The sequence below is a fragment of the Pleurodeles waltl genome, chromosome 5 (assembly GCF_031143425.1).
Source record: "Pleurodeles waltl isolate 20211129_DDA chromosome 5, aPleWal1.hap1.20221129, whole genome shotgun sequence".
Lineage (NCBI taxonomy): Eukaryota > Metazoa > Chordata > Amphibia > Caudata > Salamandridae > Pleurodeles > Pleurodeles waltl.
In genome coordinates, this window is record NC_090444.1 from 1,397,641,690 (window position 1) to 1,397,664,929 (window position 23,240).

Sequence of the window (23,240 nt, forward strand, 5' to 3'; positions counted from 1 at the left end):
ACCAACTATACACAATTATTAATTGTACTTGAGGAAAGATCAGTGTTGGATGGTAATTTTAGGATTTAGCATTCATTCACACACACGTGCAAAAACACCCTTCCATTCACAACACTCACTACCAAATATTCAAACATGCATGGACACACCAAACAATTAAAAAAAATAACATCACTTACCTGCAGCTCTGTCTCGAAGGTCCCAGGAGGGCTGGCAGTGATGTCTTCCCTCACTGGTTGACCTTAAGTCAGCCCATGAGGGAAGGAAACTGCCCCAAGCCTCAGAGTTTTCAGAAGGTTTGGGACTGCAGCCTTCTCTCACTAGGTAACCATAGGTCAGCCAATGAGGGAAGGCAGCAGTCCCAACTTCATCACAGAGTGGGATGGGGTCAATGAGACTGTTGACCCCACCCAACCCTGTAACAATGTGACACTGATTGACACTCGGCCCTGGGTGTTTCAGGGCTTAAAGCTGAAGAACCCTGGTCAGAGGCAATGAGTGACGCTACTCCTCGTCATCAAGGAGGACTTGAGGACCTTTGCTGAGCTGCAAAAGGTACGCTCACAGAAGGCTGTGACATTCCCAGCCCAGCAAAGTTCAGCTCATGCACCCAGGAGTCTGCGCAATAGTGCATGTCTAGCTCCTGGCTGCCTGGCCTGAAAATAAAGATAGCCTGTCAGCCTGACAAGACACTCTTCTTGATGGGCAAAATGTGAGGGGCATGGCATCAACCCCTATGAACAGGTTTGGGCTGGGAAAATCCAACTAAATCAAGGAAAAAACTGGAAGTTTTAAGAGTTCTTAACCCAGATGATAAGAACCCTCAGCAAGGGACAGCAGAATAGTAATAGACTGAGTAACCACACACCACGTCTCTTGGAATATAGAGATCTCGTAATTTTCAATAAAAGAGCCCCAGGTTGGATCAGCTAATTTGGTTTTCAGCCCAGCTATGTTCTGTGATATTATACTCAAAGATGAGAGATGTACAATCTGATTTTTACCATCTATACAGTTTGGTCAATTGCTCCCTGGGTGGAATGGAAATCAAAGTTATTATGATCCACTATGCTTTGTGAGTTCTGGGACAAGGTCCATCACTTACCTATGACGCCACAGGATTGAGACCTCCCTCTACTTTTAAGCCCCAGGCACACACTATGCTGTGCCAACTGAGATTCTTCCATTTGAAAAAATGGTGATGAAGGACTTCGATATTCTGAGCAAAGAGAGCAGATACGTCAAGTATAACCATGCACTTGATGAAAGTATAACTCGAAAATGTATTAGGAACAACACTGAAGTGATAGTAAAATCAGCTGACAAGGGAGAAGGAATAGTCCTACAGGACACCACCGATTATAAGACTGAAATAATGAATCATCTGCGTGATGACACCTGCTAAAAGGAAATTGTAAAGGACTCGATGACTGAACGGAGGGCTATGATAGCAAACTTGACTCAGAAGGAGTTAGATTTTGGCTTTTGTTTTTAGTAAGTATGAACACCGATTCCTTAACAGAGAACAATTTAGGATACCGGTGATCTATACTCTGCTTAAGATTCATAAAAGATTGCAGAGTCCACCGGGCGGAACAATCATATCGGGATGTGGTCCATCCATGACCACGTTGCCAATATCTAGATCTATTTCTCAAACCATGGGTACCACTCACTACTTCATACATTAGGGACAACATGCACTTTATCACTTTTGGAGCCACCACATTTAATCAAACCACTGACCTGCTGGTCACTATTGACATACAATCTCTCTACACCACTATTCCCCAGACAGAAGCACATGAGGTAATTGAAGAGAGATGGATGCACATTAACATCCTACACATGTCCCTAGTAGGTTCATAACTGAATTAATGGAAATCATCATGAGACAGAATTATTCTTAGTTTTATAATAGCTTCTACTTTCAGACAAAAGGAGTAGTTATGGATGCAAGTTTTGCCCTGGATCTAGCAAACCTTTGCCAACTATGAGACATGCAAGAGTTTTACTCCTTCAAATTCCTTTAGAGACAAAGTACTAAAAAGGCTACGCTACATAGATTATGGGGGTCATTCTAACCCTGGCGGTCGGCGACCGCCAGGGCTAAAATGACGGAAGCACCGCCAACAGGCTGGCGGTGCTTCCCAGCCCATTCTGACCGCGGCGGTAAAGCCGCGGTCGGAAAAGGGGATCTGGCGGTTTTCCGCCTGTTTTCCCCTTGCTGGGCTGAATCTCCATGAGCGCCGCCATGGAGATTCCGACCCCCTTCCCGCCATCCTGTTCCTGGCGGTTTTTACCGCCAGGAACAGGATGGCGGGAACGGGTGTCGTGGGGCCCCCTAACAGGGCCCCAGCATTATTTTCACTGTCTGCTTGCAGACAGTGAAAATCGCGACGGGTGCAACTGCGCCCGTCGCACCCCTGCAACCCCGCCGGCTCCATTCGGAGCCGGCTTCTGGGTTGCAGGGCCTTTCCCGTTGGGCCGGCGGGCGCTCCCTTGGTGGGCGCCTGCCGGCCCAGCGGGAAAGCCAGAATGGCCTCCGCGGTCTTTTGACCGCGGAGCGGCCAAGTGGCGGTTCCCGCTTGGCGGGCGGAGACCGCCGCCCGCCAAGGTAGGAATGAGGCCCTATGTCTTTTTGATCTGGAGGGGTTTGATACAAGACCTGGACTAATTTCACACTTGGTTGAGCATTAGATTTATCAACATTCAATTAACAAGGTCACATAGCTCAGAGAGTATTCCGTTCTTGGTTCTAGAGGAAAAATTGGCATTGTTACTAAATTACTTTGAAGAGGCTTAGACTGGGCAGCTAAACAAGTTGGGGTGCATTCTTCTTGGAGGGGCTGGGGTTGGAAAAAAGATATTTTCATTTACCCACTATGAGGGATGCTTTCTCTTTAATGCTGATACATAATTATGGTAAATGGCCAGAATTAAGAATTGTTGAGAAGGTCACAACTGATTAAGTAATCAACTTTTTGGTAGATGTTTGCTGCAGGGAGTCAATGTCTGATAATGGTTCACAATTTACAAGTACAAACTTTTCAGAGATTCTCTGCAGGTATGGCATAAAACACAAGAAGACAGCGCTGTGATTAAGGAAGCTTTTTAATTACCAGTATGTGGTGGAACTGGAATAAAGCTCTAGAGGCAACACTATTATCCTATGTACTAATTTGGTTACAGGTTATATTCTGTGTGAGCTGTTGAGGGCATCTTGTCCTTTGCTGATTGAAGCAGGTTGAAATTTTGCCACTTGGAAACTCCAACAGTGGTAATGTATGAGAGTTTGAAAAGTAGAGATGATTATTACAGGAGAGAGATGGGATATGTGGACAGGAGGCAGATCGGAGGGCCTTGCAGGATTCAAACAAATGGGACATCAGGGTGCCTGGCAAATATGGGAAGTTTCACATTAGATGGTCTACACCCATTAGAGTCATGGACACTCTACATAGGGCTGTCAGCATCAATGAAAGGTGGGACTATATAGAATTCACATAAAATGTATGTCTCCTGTGGTGATGCACTAGGTACTCTTGATTCAAACCTTGTAAGCAGTAACTTGGGATTTCCTTTTAATACTGTTCCTTCTAAATCAAATGGATGGTGCACTAGGCCTGCAGAAGGATGTTGGAGCTCAAATACAAAAAATGAAGTTCTGAAAAGGGTGTTTGCTGAGCAGAAGGAAGATTTTGAGAAACATGATATCACTCAATAGTGACCCAACATATTTAAGAATACCATACAAGTCCCAATAAAATAATGCTTTCATTTCATAAGAAATTTCTGATGACATGATTACTTTTCACCCACTGGCTAAACATGCTGTCAATCATGCATAATAAACATCATCACACAATCTACATTATTATCAGGATACTTTGGTGGGGAGGTTGAAAGATCTAACTTCTTTATGGAGTATGCCACTTGGAAAATCCACAAGCTGGCAGACAACTGTCTATGCAAAATGTACAAGTGGATGGGGCATACCACAACATGCAAATCCAGATAAATCCCCAGAAACCAACAATGCAATAGTAGGATGACCCAAAGCAAGACCTGGAACACTTCCAAGCATGCAGGTCAAGGAATCTCAAGCATTCATTTGGTGAAAAGCGAAACACCAGTCTCCTCTCCCCATCGTAGCACTGTCCTCTGATTAGATTTTTGATAACCAACGTGAAATTGTATGTATTCTGCATGGTTTGATGGTCAAATACTGAATCATTTTAAGTGTGGATCTTTGAACAAGCTTTAATTATTGATGCATGGTGGTAACTGCAAATACCTACATTTTATCACGGAGAGTGCACACCACTGGACCTTTTTCCAACGACTGCAGATTAGCCAATGATTGACACGCCGAATCAGCTCTGCTAAATGATCTGGATCTGACTTCATAATTTGATCAAACTCTGCAAACTGAAGAATACAATCCAGTTTTACATCAGAGACAATAAATCATATTTACAGTATTACTATGGCGTATAAAGTATTGTTGCCATCAAGTTAAAATGTACATGCTTTAGTTTTGTTTTTGTTTTTTTACAAAATCCTAGTATGTTTTAAATATAACCATTTTGGAAGTGAAAATTTGCAAATAGGAACACAGGAAATGTACCTTTTCATAGACATTACTACCAGGAATAGAACACCCTCCTTGTGTTTATATATGTTTCTCCACCTGTGTTTGCTCTGTTTAAGCCTTTTGCTACGTCATTTTAAAGACCGTTCTCAAACAGTTCCTTACATAATTTTGACAGGCTGGATGATTGTATTAATTATAATTGTATATTTTGTATATTGAGAAGATATATATATATATATATATATACATACATATATATATAAAATCTACTGGCAGTTGCCAATAGGTAGTTATAGTTAGGACCATGTTTGAATAGAAAAAGCGTTTTTTGACTTGCCTATATTTTTGGCACTCTTTGAAGAATATTCAGGAAATTTTGCCAAAAAAGTGTGCTGGTGATTCGGAAGTTTTGGGTGATCCGTCAAGCGGGGGCTGAGAAAAATGGTAAGGGGGTCAAAAAAGTGTGTTTCCGATGTTATTTCCCATAGGAGTTTTGAACATGACTACAGCCCAAACCGCTGGACAGATTTACACCAAATTTGGCGGGAAGGTAGCTTTTGGGATGCAGATTACGCTTTTTGTTATTTGGTGTAAATCCATTCAGACGTTTATGAGAAATTGAAGGAAATTCAAATTTGTATATCCAGGGCAGTGGATCCTACCTGACAACTTTGAAAATACCAACAAACTTGTGCAGGAAAATGCTATGATTGGCTGCCAACACTTCAACCCGGAAGTATTGGCATCCATCTTGGGACTCTGTTTCAGCCGAGTCCCCAAAAAATAGTGAAAAAAAAGAAAAGGGGCCCAGGTAGGGACTCTCTGGTGCTTGGGTCCAGAGGGACCCTGCCATCGATAAAAAAAACACCTTTTTGAAAAACAATCTCCACTGAATTTGAGACGAAAACTTTAAATCAATAAACCGTGCTTGTTTTAATGAAGCCCCCAAGGTGGGCCAGAACTACTACCTCCCCGGGGCTTATTAATTTTATAATACAGGCGGGCCAGCTGGGCCTGTCCCTGCTTCGAGGACTGCCACTTCCCCGGGGCTGTCCTGCTATTTGATGGAGTTTTGTTTTGACCAATGACTTTGTGTTCCACCACTGCGCATATTAGTTGCTCAATGTTCACCAGTAGCACATGGTATGTTTTGTTCAGTTGAGCCGCCTATTGGCTTTGACATGGCATTAGCCATTACTTTCTGTATTCAGTTTAGCCGTCTATGGGCTTTGACATTGCATTAGTCATTACATTCTGTATTCTGCCTATTGGCTTTGACATGCTGTATCCAGTCTAGCCGCCTATTGGCTTTGACATTGCATGCCTATTGACTTTGACATGATGTATTCCTATTGACTTTGACATGCTATTAGATATTCTGCCTATGGGCTTTGACATGATATTATACATTGCATTTTATATTCAGCTCAGCTGCCTATGGGCTTTGACATGATATAAGACATTGTATTTTGTATTCAGCTTAGATGCCTATTGGCTTTGACATGACACTAGACATTGCATTTGATATTTAGGTTAGCTGCCTATTGCCTTTAACATGACATTGCATTTGATATTTAGGTCAGCTGCCCATTGCCTTTAACGTGGAGTTCTGTATTTTTCCAAGCTGTGTTTTTGCACCAGAGAACCAAGATGTTTTGCTCTCACAGTAGACTAGACCTGATAAGAGAGAGTACATGGGCGTTGTTTCTCTTCCCTTGAGCTTGGGAACAGGAGTAGTCTTGGAGACCTGGCCAGTCTCCAAAAGGCTTGCTCAGTTTCCCAGGTCTGAGGGGAGGGGGCACACCTTTGTAACGAATGTAACAGGCTGCAGAGAGTCAGATTCGAATCTGCCGGACCTCGTGCTGGAGCTTGGCGCCAGTTGCCAGCATCCCGTGTGGGTAGATGACACTCTTTCTCGCGGCTGACAGGGGTCTCAGCTTGCAGACCTTAGAAAGATGTAGCTGTAAATAGTTCCTACACGGTGAAGTATTTGTTTTGCTTTGCATTCAATATCTTATAAATATAACCTGCTGTGTATATTGCAAACTGATATATTTTGTTTGATTAACGTGGACTTGAAAGCTACTAATTCGTCATTCATTCATAAACATTGTGGTTGGGGAAGAATAAAATAACAATAAAAGTCTTCTTTGACCTCAGAAGTGCATTTCTGTTGTGTTATGTTAGTGCTTAGAAACTAAATAAGAGGAAAGCACTACAATTGGTACCAGAAGTGGGGTCGGTCATTAAGAGGTGATTAAGAAGGGGTTTGACGAGTTAGTAGATTTCGAAGTGCACACTTTAAAAGTGTAATTGTTTTTTTGTTGTTTGGAGAATTACAGAAATTGTTTTCTGTTTGGAGAATCACAGTAGCACGGCAGACCATGTCTGAGAATACATGTGTTGATGAACTGCCTGATGGTGCTAAGAAAAACTGTGAATTGTTTTCTGTTTGGGGAATTACAGAAGAAAATGCATGTGTAGCTAAAAGACCTGATAATGCTTTGAGAAATAATTCCCGTTGTATATATGTAGAAAACGTGTCTTTTGGAAGTAATGATGACAGAAAGGTCTGGATACCTTTATCTGCTTACAGAGAAATGCAGGAGAAATGTAGGAAGTTGGAACATGAAAATAGGAATTTACGTGAGCAAATTAGCCCGACTGAAAGTTATAAAAAGGCTGTTTTTGAAGAATCTTTCTTGTCCCATTCCAGTAATGAGGGGGTTAAGACAGCTCCGAGCTGCACTGAGTTTCCGTGTGAGCCAGGGTTTTTGGCAGCCAAAATGCATTCCTTAACTGATAACACGGACGAGAATGTGATTTACAAGTTACCGTTGCAAAATGCACAAGTAAAACGAAGGATTTTAGAGCAAGACACCCCGAGTTTCATTAGTTTGTTTGATTTTTGGAAAAAGAATAGCCCTCATTTGAGAGAAATCCTAACACTTTTGTACATGGTCACTGTGAAAAATAATATGCAGCTGCGCGCTTGTGATTTGGCAAATGAAATAATGCAGACTTTAGGTTTCTGCGCAGTGCAAGAAGGAAATACTTATGTACATTTAAATCATGAACAAGGAAAGAAAATAGTGCCCCTAGCTAGAATCATACAATGGATCTGGTACTTGCAAGACAGGGCTAGAGTACCACAGATAAAAGAGTTACCAATGAAATTGTGTGCACCATTTGAATTCGTGTCTACTGAAGATAAAAAGCATGTTTGTTTTATTGATGATTCATTGACTGAAATGTTGTTTTCTGGCACCGTAGAAGGAACAGCGTTGTATAATGTGTGTCAGATTTTAAAGCAAGAGCTACGTGAGATGTGTCATTTTTACGCTGATTTTTGGTTCTTTGATAATGTTTTAGCCACATGGCTTGCACCTAACTGGTTCAATTACCTTGCAGATGTTAATGAGAAAAATGCAGAGAGAGAAGTGTTCACCCAGAATTCTGCCTTAGTGGGGATAGCTATGTGGGTGCCCCAGAAATGTGAAAAGGCCACTTACAGGTGGGCAGAGATGAGAGAGATGCCCATTCCCCTAGATTTGATAAAAACTGTGCAGCATGCACAAAAGCAATCTGTCATGCAAGCAGTCACAGAGCAGTTGGGGAGAGGAAAGTTACCAGAACAGAAATGGCAAATTGATCAGGTTTTAGGGAGAGTGATTGCTGCAAATTACCAAGGAAAAATCGAAATTATGCTGATACCTAGAAAAGAATCTGATTTATTCATACAAATTGGAGACAGAATGGCCCAAATTGGCGAAAATGCAGTGAATGGAGGTTTGGTAAAGAAGGAGTCTGCCCCAGCCCTTCTGACAGTGCAAGAAAAGGGAAGCTGTGGTGCAGCAGATAAAAACCTCAGTGCTGATGTGTGGGCTGAAGCCCCAAGTGACCCTCCAGAACCTGCAGAAAATATAACAAAGGCCCTCAAAAACGTCCTGCTGATTATAAAACAGGGAAAGAAAGAGAAAGGGTGCAGTTTAAATGAAAAATGTTATTTGCAAGAAAAGTCATACTTGTTTCTTTTGCAGATCCGACCACGTTTCGCCACTGTCCCTGAGTGTGCTGTGTGGTCCCCCTTCCGGTGTGTGCGTGTGGGGTCGGGGAAGGGACCGAATCCCCAACCTGAACCTGGCTGAGTAAAGTGCCACCACCATGGATCCATTTTGCGCAAACTGCGCCTTCAGTTCAAGTTCAACTTGTTTGCTGTGTTTTTTTTTTTTCCCCTCTCGTATGGAACTCTGACTTTTGCTTACCTTCCAGAAAACCTTTCAGGTGGACCGTGCACCTTTACATGAGCAGAACTCATGCCACATCAAATTGCTAACACTGTTGAATTAGAGACTCAATCAGAGAAAAAAAAAAAAAAAAAAAAATTGCCCAGTCTTTTCTATGTAGATGTATCTGATGTGAAAGGTTATGAAATCAATGTGTTAATTCACTTCTATTGCTTTACAGGGATTGCTTTGATCATTGAAATTTGATTTGCTGATAATGTTTTTTTTTGTTTGTTTGAAATATGAGATATGTGAAACAAAAATTCATTGGTCAAAGGGCGGAATGTCCTGCTATTTGATGGAGTTTTGTTTTGACCAATGACTTTGTGTTCCACCACTGCGCATATTAGTTGCTCAATGTTCACCAGTAGCACATGGTATGTTTTGTTCAGTTGAGCCGCCTATTGGCTTTGACATGGCATTAGCCATTACTTTCTGTATTCAGTTTAGCCGTCTATGGGCTTTGACATTGCATTAGTCATTACATTCTGTATTCTGCCTATTGGCTTTGACATGCTGTATCCAGTCTAGCCGCCTATTGGCTTTGACATTGCATGCCTATTGACTTTGACATGATGTATTCCTATTGACTTTGACATGCTATTAGATATTCTGCCTATGGGCTTTGACATGATATTATACATTGCATTTTATATTCAGCTCAGCTGCCTATGGGCTTTGACATGATATAAGACATTGTATTTTGTATTCAGCTTAGATGCCTATTGGCTTTGACATGACACTAGACATTGCATTTGATATTTAGGTTAGCTGCCTATTGCCTTTAACATGACATTGCATTTGATATTTAGGTTAGCTGCCCATTGCCTTTAACGTGGAGTTCTGTATTTTTCCAAGCTGTGTTTTTGCACCAGAGAACCAAGATGTTTTGCTCTCACAGTAGACTAGACCTGATAAGAGAGAGTACATGGGCGTTGTTTCTCTTCCCTTGAGCTTGGGAACAGGAGTAGTCTTGGAGACCTGGCCAGTCTCCAAAAGGCTTGCTCAGTTTCCCAGGTCTGAGGGGAGGGGGCACACCTTTGTAACGAATGTAACAGGCTGCAGAGAGTCAGATTCGAATCTGCCGGACCTCGTGCTGGAGCTTGGCGCCAGTTGCCAGCATCCCGTGTGGGTAGATGACACTCTTTCTCGCGGCTGACAGGGGTCTCAGCTTGCAGACCTTAGAAAGATGTAGCTGTAAATAGTTCCTACACGGTGAAGTATTTGTTTTGCTTTGCATTCAATATCTTATAAATATAACCTGCTGTGTATATTGCAAACTGATATATTTTGTTTGATTAACGCGGACTTGAAAGCTACTAATTCGTCATTCATTCATAAACATTGTGGTTGGGGAAGAATAAAATAACAATAAAAGTCTTCTTTGACCTCAGAAGTGCATTTCTGTTGTGTTATGTTAGTGCTTAGAAACTAAATAAGAGGAAAGCACTACAGGGGCTAAGTACATTGTTGATGTGGGGGCGCAGATGAACAATTTACTTGAAGTCAGTAACAAATTATCTGGTAGAAACATATTCTAGTTGCAGATTCCGTACCTTAGAATTTCCCCCAGGCATCACTCTGGATCCGGAGATTTTTCTCCAGCAGTACCCCTGAGCGATGTTAGGTGGCGTAGGTCGACTTCACGTCCATCATTGGCATTGTATTTACCAGATATGACATTGTGGGTCATATATAGGCACCACCCCAGCGCTTACGGCAGTTTCTTTTCATGACTTTTCACGCCTGAAACACAGCCATGAAGAACACCGACGCTGGCGCATCAGAACTAGGGCCCTGAAAGCAAAGTCCCTGTCCCTAGAAACCAGTTTGTGAGGATGGGTGGGTCAGTAAGAAACCTGCAACTAGAATATGTCTCTGGATAATATGTTCCAGAAGGTAAATAACTTGTTCATCTGATAGAGACTTTTAGTTGCAGATTTCTTATCTTTGAATAGATACCCAAGCAATAACATCCCTGGAGGAGCATCTGCGAACCAAGATCATACTAGGAAGTCCTGCATAACCGAACGGACAAAGTACCCATCCATTCGGACCTGACTGTCCAGGCAGGAATGTGTGATGAATGTGTGCAATGACGCCCACGTTGTTGTCCGGCAGATGCCCAGGACTGGAACTCTGCGAGCTAACGCAGTGGCTGCAACTGTTGCTCTGGTGGAGTGAGCATGTAAACCCTCTGGGGGTTGTTTCTTAGCCAATGCATAGCACATTTTAATGCAGAGAACAACCGATTTGAGATGGTTCTCTTCTGTACTGCCTGACCTTTCTTCGCACCCACATAAACCACAAAGAGTTGATCATCCAACCAGAACTTTTTGGTACGATCAAGATAGAACACCAATGCTCTTTTTGGGACCAGACAGTGGAGTCTCACCTCTTCCTTAGAAGGGTGTGGGGCACATAAAAAGTAGGCAAGGTGGTGGATTGGCCAACATGAAAGGATGTGACCCCTTTAGGTAAAAAGGAAGCCCTGATACGAAGCACCACCTTGTTAGGATGAATGAAAATAAAGGTAGCTTCAAGGAAAGGGCCTGCAGCTCACTCTCTCTGCGGGCATAAGTGATGGCTACAAAGAAAGCTGTCTTTAGAGTAAGTAGCAGAAGTGGACAGTTGTGAAGTGGCTCGAAAGGAGCACACAATAGGAAGATAAGAACCAAGTTCAAAACCCACTGCTGCATTATGAACGGGGAAGGAAGAAATATATGGGCAAGACCTTTCAGGAATCTACCAATAGGAGATTTAAACAAAGAGGGTTGGTCAGGTAACATCAGGAAAGTCGAGATGGCAGACAAATACCTCTTGAGGGTACCCAAAGCAGAGCCCTGTTGAACTAAAGAAAGAAACAAAAGTACCTCAGAAAGAGGGGCAGAGAGGGGGGTCACCAATGCCACAAATGAGAGGCATATATCGTTTTGGTGGAGGGACGCCTAGATGCCAAGAATGCATTACAGACTTCATGCGGATGGTCAAAAGCTGTTAATTGCCGCTGCTCATTCTCCACGCAAGAAGTTCAAGACCGGACGTGTTTGGGTGGAGAACCGTCCTCTGCTACAGAAGGTCCTCCCGAAGGGGCAGTCTGATTGGAGGACCGATGGCTAAGCTGAAGAGCTCGGGATACCATACTCTTCAAGCCCACTCTGAAGCTACAAGAATTACTTGGACCCAGTAGTTCTTGATCTTCTTCTTGAGATCTCTGGGCAGAAGTGGTATAGCCGCAAAGGGGTAAAGGAGGCCTGAGTTCCATTCGAGATGAAAGGCATCGCTGAGCGAGTACTGCTTTGAAAACTTCAACATGCAAAACAGCTGACATTGTGCATTCTCTGTGGAGGTGAACAGATCTAACCAAGGCTCTCCCCACTGCTGAAAGAGACCTTGCACCACCTCCAGATGGACAAGCCTTTTGTGATCGACCAGGCCGTGATGGCTGAGTTTGTCTGCTCTGGCGCGTTCAGAGAGCCCACCAGGTGTTGAACCACCTGGTATATACACTGATGTTCCAGCCATTTCCAGAGGCGCTGAGCCTCCTGACAAAGGGTCCATGACTCCACCCAACCTTGCCTGTTGCAGTACCACATGTCAGTGGTGTTGTCCGTTAACACCTGCACCACTTTCCCTTTGAGAGAGGAAAGGAATGCTTTCAATGATAGCCTGATCGCCCTGAGCTTCAAAAGATTGATATGGAGACTGGACTCCGCCAGAGACCCGATGCCTCTGATCTCCACCTCTCCCATGTGGCTGCCCCATCCCAGAAGTGTTTAATCTGTCACTAATGTCAGATCTAGTTAGGTAAGGAAGAGGCATCTGTCTCTGACCCAATCGCGGTTCAAAAGCCAAGCCTGCAGCTTTTGCGCAGTTCCCTCTGAGATCTGGACCATGTCGACGAGACTCCGTTGATGCTGCGCCCACTGGAACTTCAGGCCCCACTGGAGAGCCCGCATATGCCATTTGCATTTGTCACCATTTGGATGCAGGAGGCCATGAGGCCCAGCAGCCTCAGAGTCATTCTCTCCAAAATTCAGGATATTGGCTGAAACATCTGCATCATAGCCTCAATATCCTGGAGTGGCAGCTCAGGAGGATAGGCTCAAAACTGTACTGTGCCCGGAACTGCGATGAAAGGGAGAATCTGAAAAGGAGTTAGGTGTGACTTCTGCATGTTTACAGTGAACCCCAGCAAATGCAGGAGATCCACCGTAGTCTGGAGGTGGGTGACAACAGCCTGGAGCGAGCCTGCCTTCAATAGCCAGTCATAGAGGTAGGGAAAGACTGAAATTCCTGGCCTACACAGATTAGTTGTGACCACCGCCATCACTTTGGTGGACACCCAAGGTGCACCCTGGTAAGGCCAAAGGGGAGCACAGTAAACTGAAAATGCTTGTGGCCTACCATGAACCGCAAGTAATGTTCAGCGGCAGGCAGGACGGGAGTATGGCAATGCGTCCTGCAAGTCCACTGCTACCATCAAGTCTTGTGGGTCCAGGGCAGATACGACCTGAGTCAGAGTGAGCATTTTGAACAAATTATTGTTTTGAGAAATAGATTGAGTGACCGGAGGTCTAGGATCGGGCATATGCCCTGGTCCTTTTTGGGCACCGGGAAGTAGCGGGAATCACAACCTACTTCTGGGACAGGGACCCTCTCTATTGCTCCCTTGGCCAAGAGAGCCGTAACCTCCTTGTGGAGAAGTGCCAGGTGATCTTCCATCATCCGAACGTAGGATGGTGGCATGGATGAAAGGGTGGTCTCAAAGGGGAGGGAGTAGGCCCAGCTATCTGACGTGATGGATTCCCAGTGGGGCAGGTGCTGGCAAATCCTTTCTCTGACTGGCCCCTGATAGGAAAGCCTCAGACTAGGAAGGTTTGGAGACTGCTGAGGGAGGGGTGGTGCACTGGGCTGATCTCTGGCCACCTGATCCATGAAGACGTTGGATCCTAAGTCCCCGGCCATGCTGAAGCTGGGCCTGCATGCACAACACAGTGGCTGGAGAGAAAGGGACGTGGTTGGACACCCCTTCCATAGCCAAGAAGTGAGGCAAGGGGCAGTTGCAAGAATGGCCCAGGCCTCCTCCGGGACCTGTAGCAGCACCTGCGCAAATGTGTATCATAAAGTAGTGGTATAAAGGCCAAAAGGCATGCGGTGTTCACAGACCACAATGCCAGACTGGAAGAGGAGAACATTTTCTTCCCAAGCTGATCCAGTCTTTTGGATTCCCTATCTGGAGATGCGGAAGGGAATGCGCCAGGGGATGTAGATGCATGGATAACCAAGCTCTCAAGGGTGGGATGGTGGGTCAGGAATACTGGGTCATTAGGCACAGGCCTATGGCATCGAGCGACTGTCCTATTAGCAAGAGCCCCTGTGCTGGGTTTGAACCAAGGCCTAGCAGGACATCAGTGAGGGCCTCTTTGAAGGGCAAGAGGGGTTCTGAAGAGGAAGCCCCAGGCTGAAGCCCCTCAGTCAGGAAGTTGGTCCTGATAGACACGGAAGGCAGCTCGAGGCCCACGACCTCGGCTGCTCTCCTCAACACCACTTATTATGACGCTCCCTCCTACGTAGCCACAATAGGGGAAAGAAAGCATGCCAGCATCAGGGAAAGTGTGTAGACCACTGGCTTCACCCAGGTCCTCAGCCCAGTCCATGGGGTCCTAAAGCTGGATTCTAAAGGGTCCAGAAACCCCTCCCTACTATCACCATAATCGTACCCATAAGAATAAGGGCCTGAATCCAACCTAGGGGCAAAGTCCCTGTTGTAGTAGAAATCTGCACTAAGCGACGCCAGTTCGCCTCTGTGTCGTAGTTGGCAATAAGTATGGGATCGATGCTGACTGCGGGCTGGGGCAGCGTTGGGAGCGCTGATGTCTGCACCATCATCAGGGAAGGTCACGGTGGCACACCCGACGCCAGTGCAGATCCAGAAACTGATCCTGGGTGCCCTCAGGGGCCGAGGCTGATGGTGCCGGTGCAGAACCAAAGGGAGCGCCTTCTGGCCCCACGGGGACAAGAGGCGCTCCCAGCAGGATTGGACTGGCCAAAAATGAGGCGCATGGCCTCATAGAACTTTCAGAGTTGGGCAGGGGTGGCTCCGGCTCCCAGAAATTCAGGGAGGTGCAGAGCTGGCCCAAAAGAAGGCTCCGAGGACCGAGGCCTAGCGCGAAACTTCTTTTCCTGCGTCGTGTCAGCTGACCGATGGGGTGAAGATATGCTTACCAGAGTGTCCCGAAGATTTCAAATGGGACGATGAAGAGTGTGGGCTCCGAGAGCAGTCTTGGGGCCTTCCTCTCAACTGAGACCAGGAGCGACATGGAGCTGAGCCTCGGCCACAAGAAGCTTTAGGGACTGGTCCCTCCAAGCCTTTGGGTTCATGGCCTGACACTTGGAGCACAACTTTGGGTTATGGTAGTGCTCCAAATACCAAAGACACACATGGTGCGGATTCATCATTTACATTGTCCGATGACAGGAGTTGCAGGGCTTGAACTCGGTCTTCCGTGATGACATTTTGATGCACCAGAATATCAAAAAATCTTCAACGAAAGTTGAAAAGGCCAGTTAAACAGAGACTATGGGATAGCTCTTCTTCATATTAGCGTGTCGACTCGCACGGAAAGAAAAAAACTGATATCAGCGCACTGGGGTGGCCCCTACATACAACCTGCGACATCATATCTGGCAAACACAATGCCAACAGCGGACACGGAATGGACGGATGCCACCTAATGGCGTGCATGGGTAGTGCTCGAGAAAAATCTCCGGAACCAGACTGACACTTGGGGGAAATCCTAAGGTAAGTAATCTGCAACAAGAAGTCTCTATCAGATATTCTAGAATAACATAGTTTTTAAATATTGTTAGCGGTTTCGAACATCACTAAATTCACGTTCTACTGAGAATTTATGGTACAGAACAATTCTCAAAGTTGTATCATGCTGTCAATTCAAACTATAAGCTTTAAGACTGCTGCTGCAGTATTCATGGGAAGCAACCACCTTGGGTCTGCAAATTCCACAGGTAATTTGTAGCTCATCGACCTTTAAACAAAGCTCAAAATGCTCACACACCACAAACATGTTAAATGCACATCACATACACTCTCCATGCCCCAAGGCTTGACCACAACAGATTTCCTGTTACATATGAAATATTGTCAGTTTGTTACGCATAAACTCATTTAATGAAAATACAGCTTATCCTGTTAAAAACATGTATGCAAGTAGAGCATGCTTTGTGAAAAAATTATCTCAACGCAATATGGCAGTTTTTATTTACGTATCTGTAGAAAATGATAATTTTTTATTAGAATAATAATAATGCTTAATATGGGTTTGATTCAGTTAGGATAACTAGACCACATTACTGAAAGTGCTTGTTTTAATGTTGTGCAAACACATTGTTTTCTATTTTTGTTCATAAAAAATCAAAATGAAGCTTCAGCTACAGTCTCTCAGTATGTGTAATGTATCTTTTCTCTAGCTCCTTTGTCTGAGGGGATGTGTTTGGAACTCTTTGCAAGATCATTGAGTGAAAACCACCAAGTACATGGCTGTGTAGAAAAGTCTGTTATATAACGTTTTGTTTCTCTTGCTTCTGTGTAGTCAAGACTTATGATTTCCACTGTACAAGTAATAATGTGATTAATGGCCAATGAAAATCATTTGGATGTAGTTGTTGTTTAGTTAAGTTGGGAAACTAATAGCTTTGTACACTATTCAAGAAGCATTTTAGTGCCATATCTTCATGTTGTCATTTCATGTATCTGTGTGGTTCCATTGTTTACAGCATTATAAAACAAATTGAGTTATAAAGCTTATGTTGGGATGAGTTCTGCTTGTTGTTTTAGAGAGAGCTAGTCCTTTTGGTCAGTGCTTAATATGTGAAAACAAGAAGTGCTGGGGCCTTTGTCAGGAGGCCACTGCAGTCTGCACCACCAATTGCCCCTACAGGCACTACCAATAACAGTACAACAAAACTACTAACCATAACACCACTACAAGTGACAATTCAAGATATGTGAGGCCACTCAAAGCTACAAAAATGGTGTGGGATGCAGTTTTAGTCATTTTAATGTCTATTCCATTATTAAACAGTAGTTGTTGTGCTCATCTCAAAATTAGACAGACAGCGTCCCCATGTGGAGGAGTCTCATAAGTGCCAGTTTTGACAATTAAGTACCGGTGCTGAGCACCAGAAACCACCAGCTCACATTAAGTTCTGCTTTTGGTAATTAGGGCTTATTATTATTAGTTGATTATTTGTTGGGTGTGCTAATTAATTTGTTGAGCATTTTTTGCATGATTCCATTATTGATGAATTGGCTTATATTGTTTCTTCTAATTCTAACTACCTTTTATTTTCTAATAATAATTTTGATATTTGGAGAACTCCACAAAAAGGAGGCCTGAAAAGTCTATTCTTGTAATTTTTCCTTACTCTTTTTGGCAGAGTATTTGAATACAGGATTATTTTTAAAAGTGAAAGCTTTTGGTGGAGAAATGTGAGATGCAATAACCCTCATAACTAGAGGTTAATTAGTAGATAGTTGATCCATGGACAGGTAGACTCTTTCAAGGTGAGGTGATTTGGTGTTAAAGTTTGGTGGAGAGGTGATATGGTGGTCCAGCCAGGAAGGATGGAGTGCCGAGTATGACTCTGTGGTGATGTGGTGTGATGTTGTGTGTTTTGCAATGTGGTGTTAGAGTTGTTGATGAGTGTGTCAGTGCTGTGCTCTGGTATTTAATTTTGAGTTTTGTCTTTTATATTATGCAAAAACACAGCTGTATATTGCTGGCTGTTGGTATGATGGTGAGTGGTAAACTACTGTTAGGATTAATTTGTCTTGACACTATACTAGGATATCCTGACATATCAGGATAACCAAGAGGCACTGCAAGCAACTGGAATGTGGGTGGGGAGCAAGTCAAGAAATCTCTCACTTGGGTGTTTTCAAAAACACATTAAGGTGCTACCATCAACAAATGTAGAACACCAAGCAGAGGGCCATAGCAAACTGCATGAATGCCAGCACCAACGCAAAGAGATTTTCTCCACCATCAAGGATTTCACCATGCCAGCAGCCACCACGAGCAACATCTTCACCTACAAGGAACTATGCAACAAAATTAGATCCATGTATGACAATTTGGACCCCCGATCTGACTTTCAGCCTTGCAGCCAGTCTACCAATTTCTGCCAAAGAACACACTTTGACCATAATGAAAACCATCACCACAGATGAGGCTGCCACATCCAGGAAGACCATCAACTCCCGGGACCCATCTGACCCATGGCACCATCACACCTTCATCAAAGGACTCACCCTCATCAGTGAATCCCCCATACATATCCTCAATGCCTCTATTGACACAGCAAGGTAGCCTGAAGCCTAGAAGCATGCAGCTGTCAAAACCGTATTGAAGAAGCCCACAGCAGACCCAGCCAATATCTTGAACTACCGGCCAATGTCTCTTCTACCTTACCCAGCCAGGATCCTGGAAAAGGTGATCAACAGACTCCTCAAAGACCACCTCGTAAACCCCATGCAGTCAGGATTCAGATCCAAGCACAGCACGGACCTCTCAGCAATTTTTAACATAGTCTGCTACCCCACCCTAATCAAAAGGATACACAAAGCTGGCATTCTGTGACCTGCCCTAGCTGGATCTGATCATTTCTCACTGGAAAATCTCAGACACTCATCCTAGCACCTTACTCTTCAGAAGTCAGAAAACATATCTGTGGAGTACATCAAGGCTCTTTAATCAGTCCTACCCTCTAACATCTACATGACCCCATAATCATCATCGAATGTAAGATAGGCATGTCTGTCTAGGTCAACACTATCACTGTGTCCTGCTTCCACACACTGAGGGTGCTGAGAAAGATCTACCAGTAACTGCCAAACAAGCGGAAAATGTGTCACCCAAGCACTCATCACCAGCAGACTGGACTATGGAAACTCCCTTTACACAGCACTTACCAAAGATCTGATGAGAAGACTGCAAACCATCCAAAACGCCATAACCAGGATTGTCTTTAATTTCCCACGCAAAACCCACATTCCGTCACACCTCAGGAAGCTACAGTGGATTCCAATATACAAAAGTGCATAGTTCAAGTTCCTCACCCACACATACAAAAAACAAGCCCACCTTACCTGAACAACCACATACACTTACATCAACCAACCAGGTACATCCACTCAACCTACTAGAACACTTTCCACACCTTCACAGATGCAGAATCAGAAGTAGAAACGTCTCTTACGTAGCCCCAATTCATGGAATGACCGCCAACATCACATCAGAGCCTAATCCTCTCTTCTTGAATTCTGGAAGAAGCTGAAGACATGGCTGTTCGAAAAAAACTTCCACCTCAGGGCTACTTACACAGCTGGCTAGTGCCAGGATACTATCATGTTAATGTGCTTTACAAATACACTTAAAATAATATAAGATAACATGCATTTTAAATAAAGATTTTGGATTTGGAGAACTTGCGAGTTATGTAATAGTGTCTGTTGAAGTTTGAGTTGAGCTTATGATTTTAATAGTCCAGTGTCTAGTTGAGAATAAGTACTAATTTGGAGCGGAACAGTGGTAGCTTGGCATAAGACAGGTGTAGACTATTTAGGGTCCATGTTAGGTTGTCGCTGGTCAAAACCTAGCTCAGTGTGTGATTGTGTAATGCCTTGAAGTACTACTCCAGGGTATACTTTATCCCATATAACACATGGTCACACCATCACCTTTCTCACAAACCACTTAAAACATTGGTGCGTAGCTCTTTCACATAAAAGAGCGATGTTTGCAAACATGAAGAATACAAATGAAACCTCTATGTCAAAATTTAACACGTCAAAAACCTGTCAGTTATTTGCTGCAAACAAATACTGGAAACAGTGCAATACAAGTCAGTGTTGGAAAAAACTGCAATAGCTCCAATGTGTAAAGCATGCAGAAAGATTCTAGCTTTTCTCTATCTAAGGTGTGTAAAAAAGAAATATGTTCTCTGCTTCTCATAGTAAGCTAAAAACAAATACAGCAGAAGAAAGAAAAGCAATGTTCTGTTTTTTGCTGCTTTAAATCTCTGGTTCAATTATGGTCTGTGGCCTGACCTGCCTTTCACCTCGGCTGCTGGCTCTGGCAGCAGGCATTGTGACGTCAAAGCTTGACTGTAATAACTTATAATAGTCAAGTTCTGACATCTTTTCTTTGTAAATCACAACTAGGTGTGTCAAGTTTGAATGCATTCTGTAGTCACTTATGATCCCAGCACATATCTGCAAGACTGGCCACTGATGTGCTCTCTGGATCTGTCTCTGACTTCTGGGTACTCTTCATTCCCTCTGATTGGTTTGGCACATTTCAGGCTACCCTCTCATTGCCTCTTGTTGCAAAGTCCATGGTCCTTTTTACCTCAGTTACAGTCCATGGCAGTCACTCGAAAAGAGTCCTAAATTTGTCGCCAAAGTGTTGATTCCCAAGTAGCACTTCATCACCAGCATGGACTTCGGGGGTATCTTGCTCTCCTCCTCTCATTCACTTTTTCATTGCTTCTTCTCCACTGTTATTGGCTGGTCAATCATGCATGGTATCCATCTGGGCGTGGTTGGCATCTTATCTCTGATGCATGGCCAAGCCCTATGGAAGCTGGTGTTCACATAAATGTGCAATGTGGTGAGTTTCTGTAGACATGAAAGAAGTTCCACAACACAAATTCTATGATCTCACCTTGTTCAAACCCTATGTGCATTATTCTGTTAAGTCTGCTCATGAAACACTCTAATAAAACAATAGCCTGTGGCCAGCATGGACTGATTCTGTGATAATTTGGAGGATTATAGATAATCCTAGTATTCACCTTTGCTGACTGTCTTTAGAGTTTTGGGAAATATAAAAACAGCCAATACCTTTTCCAGTTTGAGATTTATATGTTTGAATGTGGTGGATGCTTCCATTTCGACCACAAGAAATTGTTAACAAGCATTCATAAACACAAGTAGCTGTCTTCTCTTTTGGGCACAACACAGATGCCTGCGCTCACAAGTGACCATTGCTAGTGTTTAACTCTTCTTAGATGGTTGGTGCTAATCCACTATAACTTTCATTGCTTGGCACATTTGGTAGCAGTCTACTGAGGCTTCCACATGGATAACCATAAGTTGAAATCACCACCTTTTCTGTGGGCTAATTGAATGGTTCTGTTCTAGAGAGCTGGTAGTATGATCATTTTTCCATCTATCAATGACATGTGTTTGTCAGAGGTGCTTTAGTGTATGTCCTACTTTCCACAGTTCAGCTAAGAATTGTCTGATGCAGTCATCTCTGCTTTGGTGTTATTTGCAGAACAACCTTCAATTGTTTTCATGGAGTGCTGTATTAGTTATGTGTACATGTGTTCATCTGTTGCAATGACTATGACTATTTCTGAGAGTTTCGTGGCATTACAGCATTGTGGGCTACCAGGCACACAAAGTCTTCTGTGCATGTGGTGCGTTCTGGGACTATGGGCTGGTAACACGCTGGGTGGCCCTGACAGTCCCACTGGTTGTGGGGGCCTCGTCTGCAGGTTACTGTGAATTGGTATGTCTGTGAGGGTCTATTTTACCATAAACTAAAGTGGGTACATGCCCATTATATTGACAAAGCTTCACGCTCCATCAGTGAGCATCTCTAGTCTACTTCTGAGAGTGCCTTGCTGGCAAAGGCGACTGAGCATGCTGATATTTCCACTGTAGCAGCACTGTCCTAGACCTACTGGGCTGGCCTCTATGATCAATTTGGTTGTTGCTTTAGTATTGTAGTATGCAGCAACATTTTTGAGAATGCTAACTTTTTCTTGCTGGTTACTCTCATGTTTCAGCAACCATTCCCACCTCATTTATGCCTTTGCCCGACTATAAAGTGATTGAGTGATCTTTGCCAAATTAGGGATGACTCTCCTGCAATGGGCACCATCCCCAAGAAATATGTAATTTTCTTATGCTACAGGGTGAGGGTGACTTTAGATAATAGTGACCTCTAGGTTGATACTAAGGCCCGGAAGATGTATCTGAAGAAAGTAAGTCTCTCCTTGAAAAACTTTCATTTGTTCTTGTGAAGGGTCATCACAGCTTCCTCAAGGCATTGTAGAGTAGAGTATTCTGTAGTCTTGTGTCATGTTGTTCCATGGCAGGGGCATAGATGAGGATAGTGTTAATTATACCGATGATGTCTATAAGCGGGAAAAATGTTTCTTGCTCTGTATTCTGAAAAGCTTTAGTGGCTAGAGATACAACAAAGCTCAGTCTCCTGTAACTGTTACCATCATTGATCATCAGCTGGTGAAACCCAACGTGGAGGTTCAACTTTGAGAACTACTTGGCCCCTTGATGTCTGCCTTGATGTCACTGATAGTTGAGGTAGTAGGCTGTTCTTTCCTTCTGGCCATATTGGCAAGCCTCATATTGATGGTTAGGTGGACTGTGCCTGGATGCTTTGGCTTTCAAACCATAACCATAGGTCAGTTACTTTGTGTGGGGTCTGTCCCTTTGTCACTGAATCAGATTTGTCTGAGATGACATCAGCCTTGACTTATGGTCTCAGGCGGAATACAACTCTCCAGTACTAGAGGCCAACTGGTTGTTTTGAAGGATCAATGAGCATTTTTATAGGTCTGTCCTTCAAACAGCCCAGTTTAGAGAAAAGTTCTGAGCATTCATCAAGTAGCTTTTGGTTTTCTGGGTTGATGATGCTGCAGGTAAATAAGATTAGACTTGGACTTTCAACTGTAGTGCAACCTATCCGTGAAGGGATGTTGAGTTTTATCGGCATCATAATTAATTTGTCTTAGTTTGACCTCGTTCCATTTGAATGTGTCGGCTGGCAGTATTGTAGATAGGCCTCCATATTTATAGTTGGAGGTCTTTGTGGGTACAAGTATGGACCAGGCCTTAAGTTTCATGAATAAAAAATCTTCATCCTGTAACTGCAAGGACATAATCCTGTCTCCTGGTTCAGTGCAAAAAAAGATCTGCACCAATATGGGCATTCTGAATTTGTCCTCCCACAAGAAGAAATCCAGGGGTTGAAAATTCAATATAGGCCTGAGGTACCTGCCCTTTTATAGGATGAAGAAATAGTGGGAGTAACAACACACCTTTTCCCCGAATCTGGTGCTTGCTATTTAGTACTCATGGAAAGCAACAGGCACACCTCATGCAGCATCATGGACAGATGCTCCTCCGAAACTCCTTCTGATGAAGAGGAATATTTGGTAGGGAGCTAAGAAAAAGCAGGCCATAGCCCTTTTCTACAAAAGCAGGCCATAGCCCTTTTCTACAATCTGCAAGGCTCATGCTT

At 43.7% G+C, this 23,240-nt stretch overlaps 1 protein-coding gene across 7 annotated transcripts in view; it reads right to left on the minus strand.

Annotated features, from left to right (window-relative positions):
• Window positions 1-23,240, minus strand: part of MYO6 (myosin VI) — an 892,076-nt gene that overhangs the window by 249,958 nt on the left and 618,878 nt on the right. For all 7 annotated transcript variants that reach the window (XM_069235652.1, XM_069235651.1, XM_069235650.1 and 4 more), the window contains exon 23: window positions 4,302-4,431. In XM_069235652.1, the coding sequence (XP_069091753.1) occupies window positions 4,302-4,431 (130 nt within the window). The remainder of the gene's footprint in view (window positions 1-4,301; window positions 4,432-23,240) is intronic.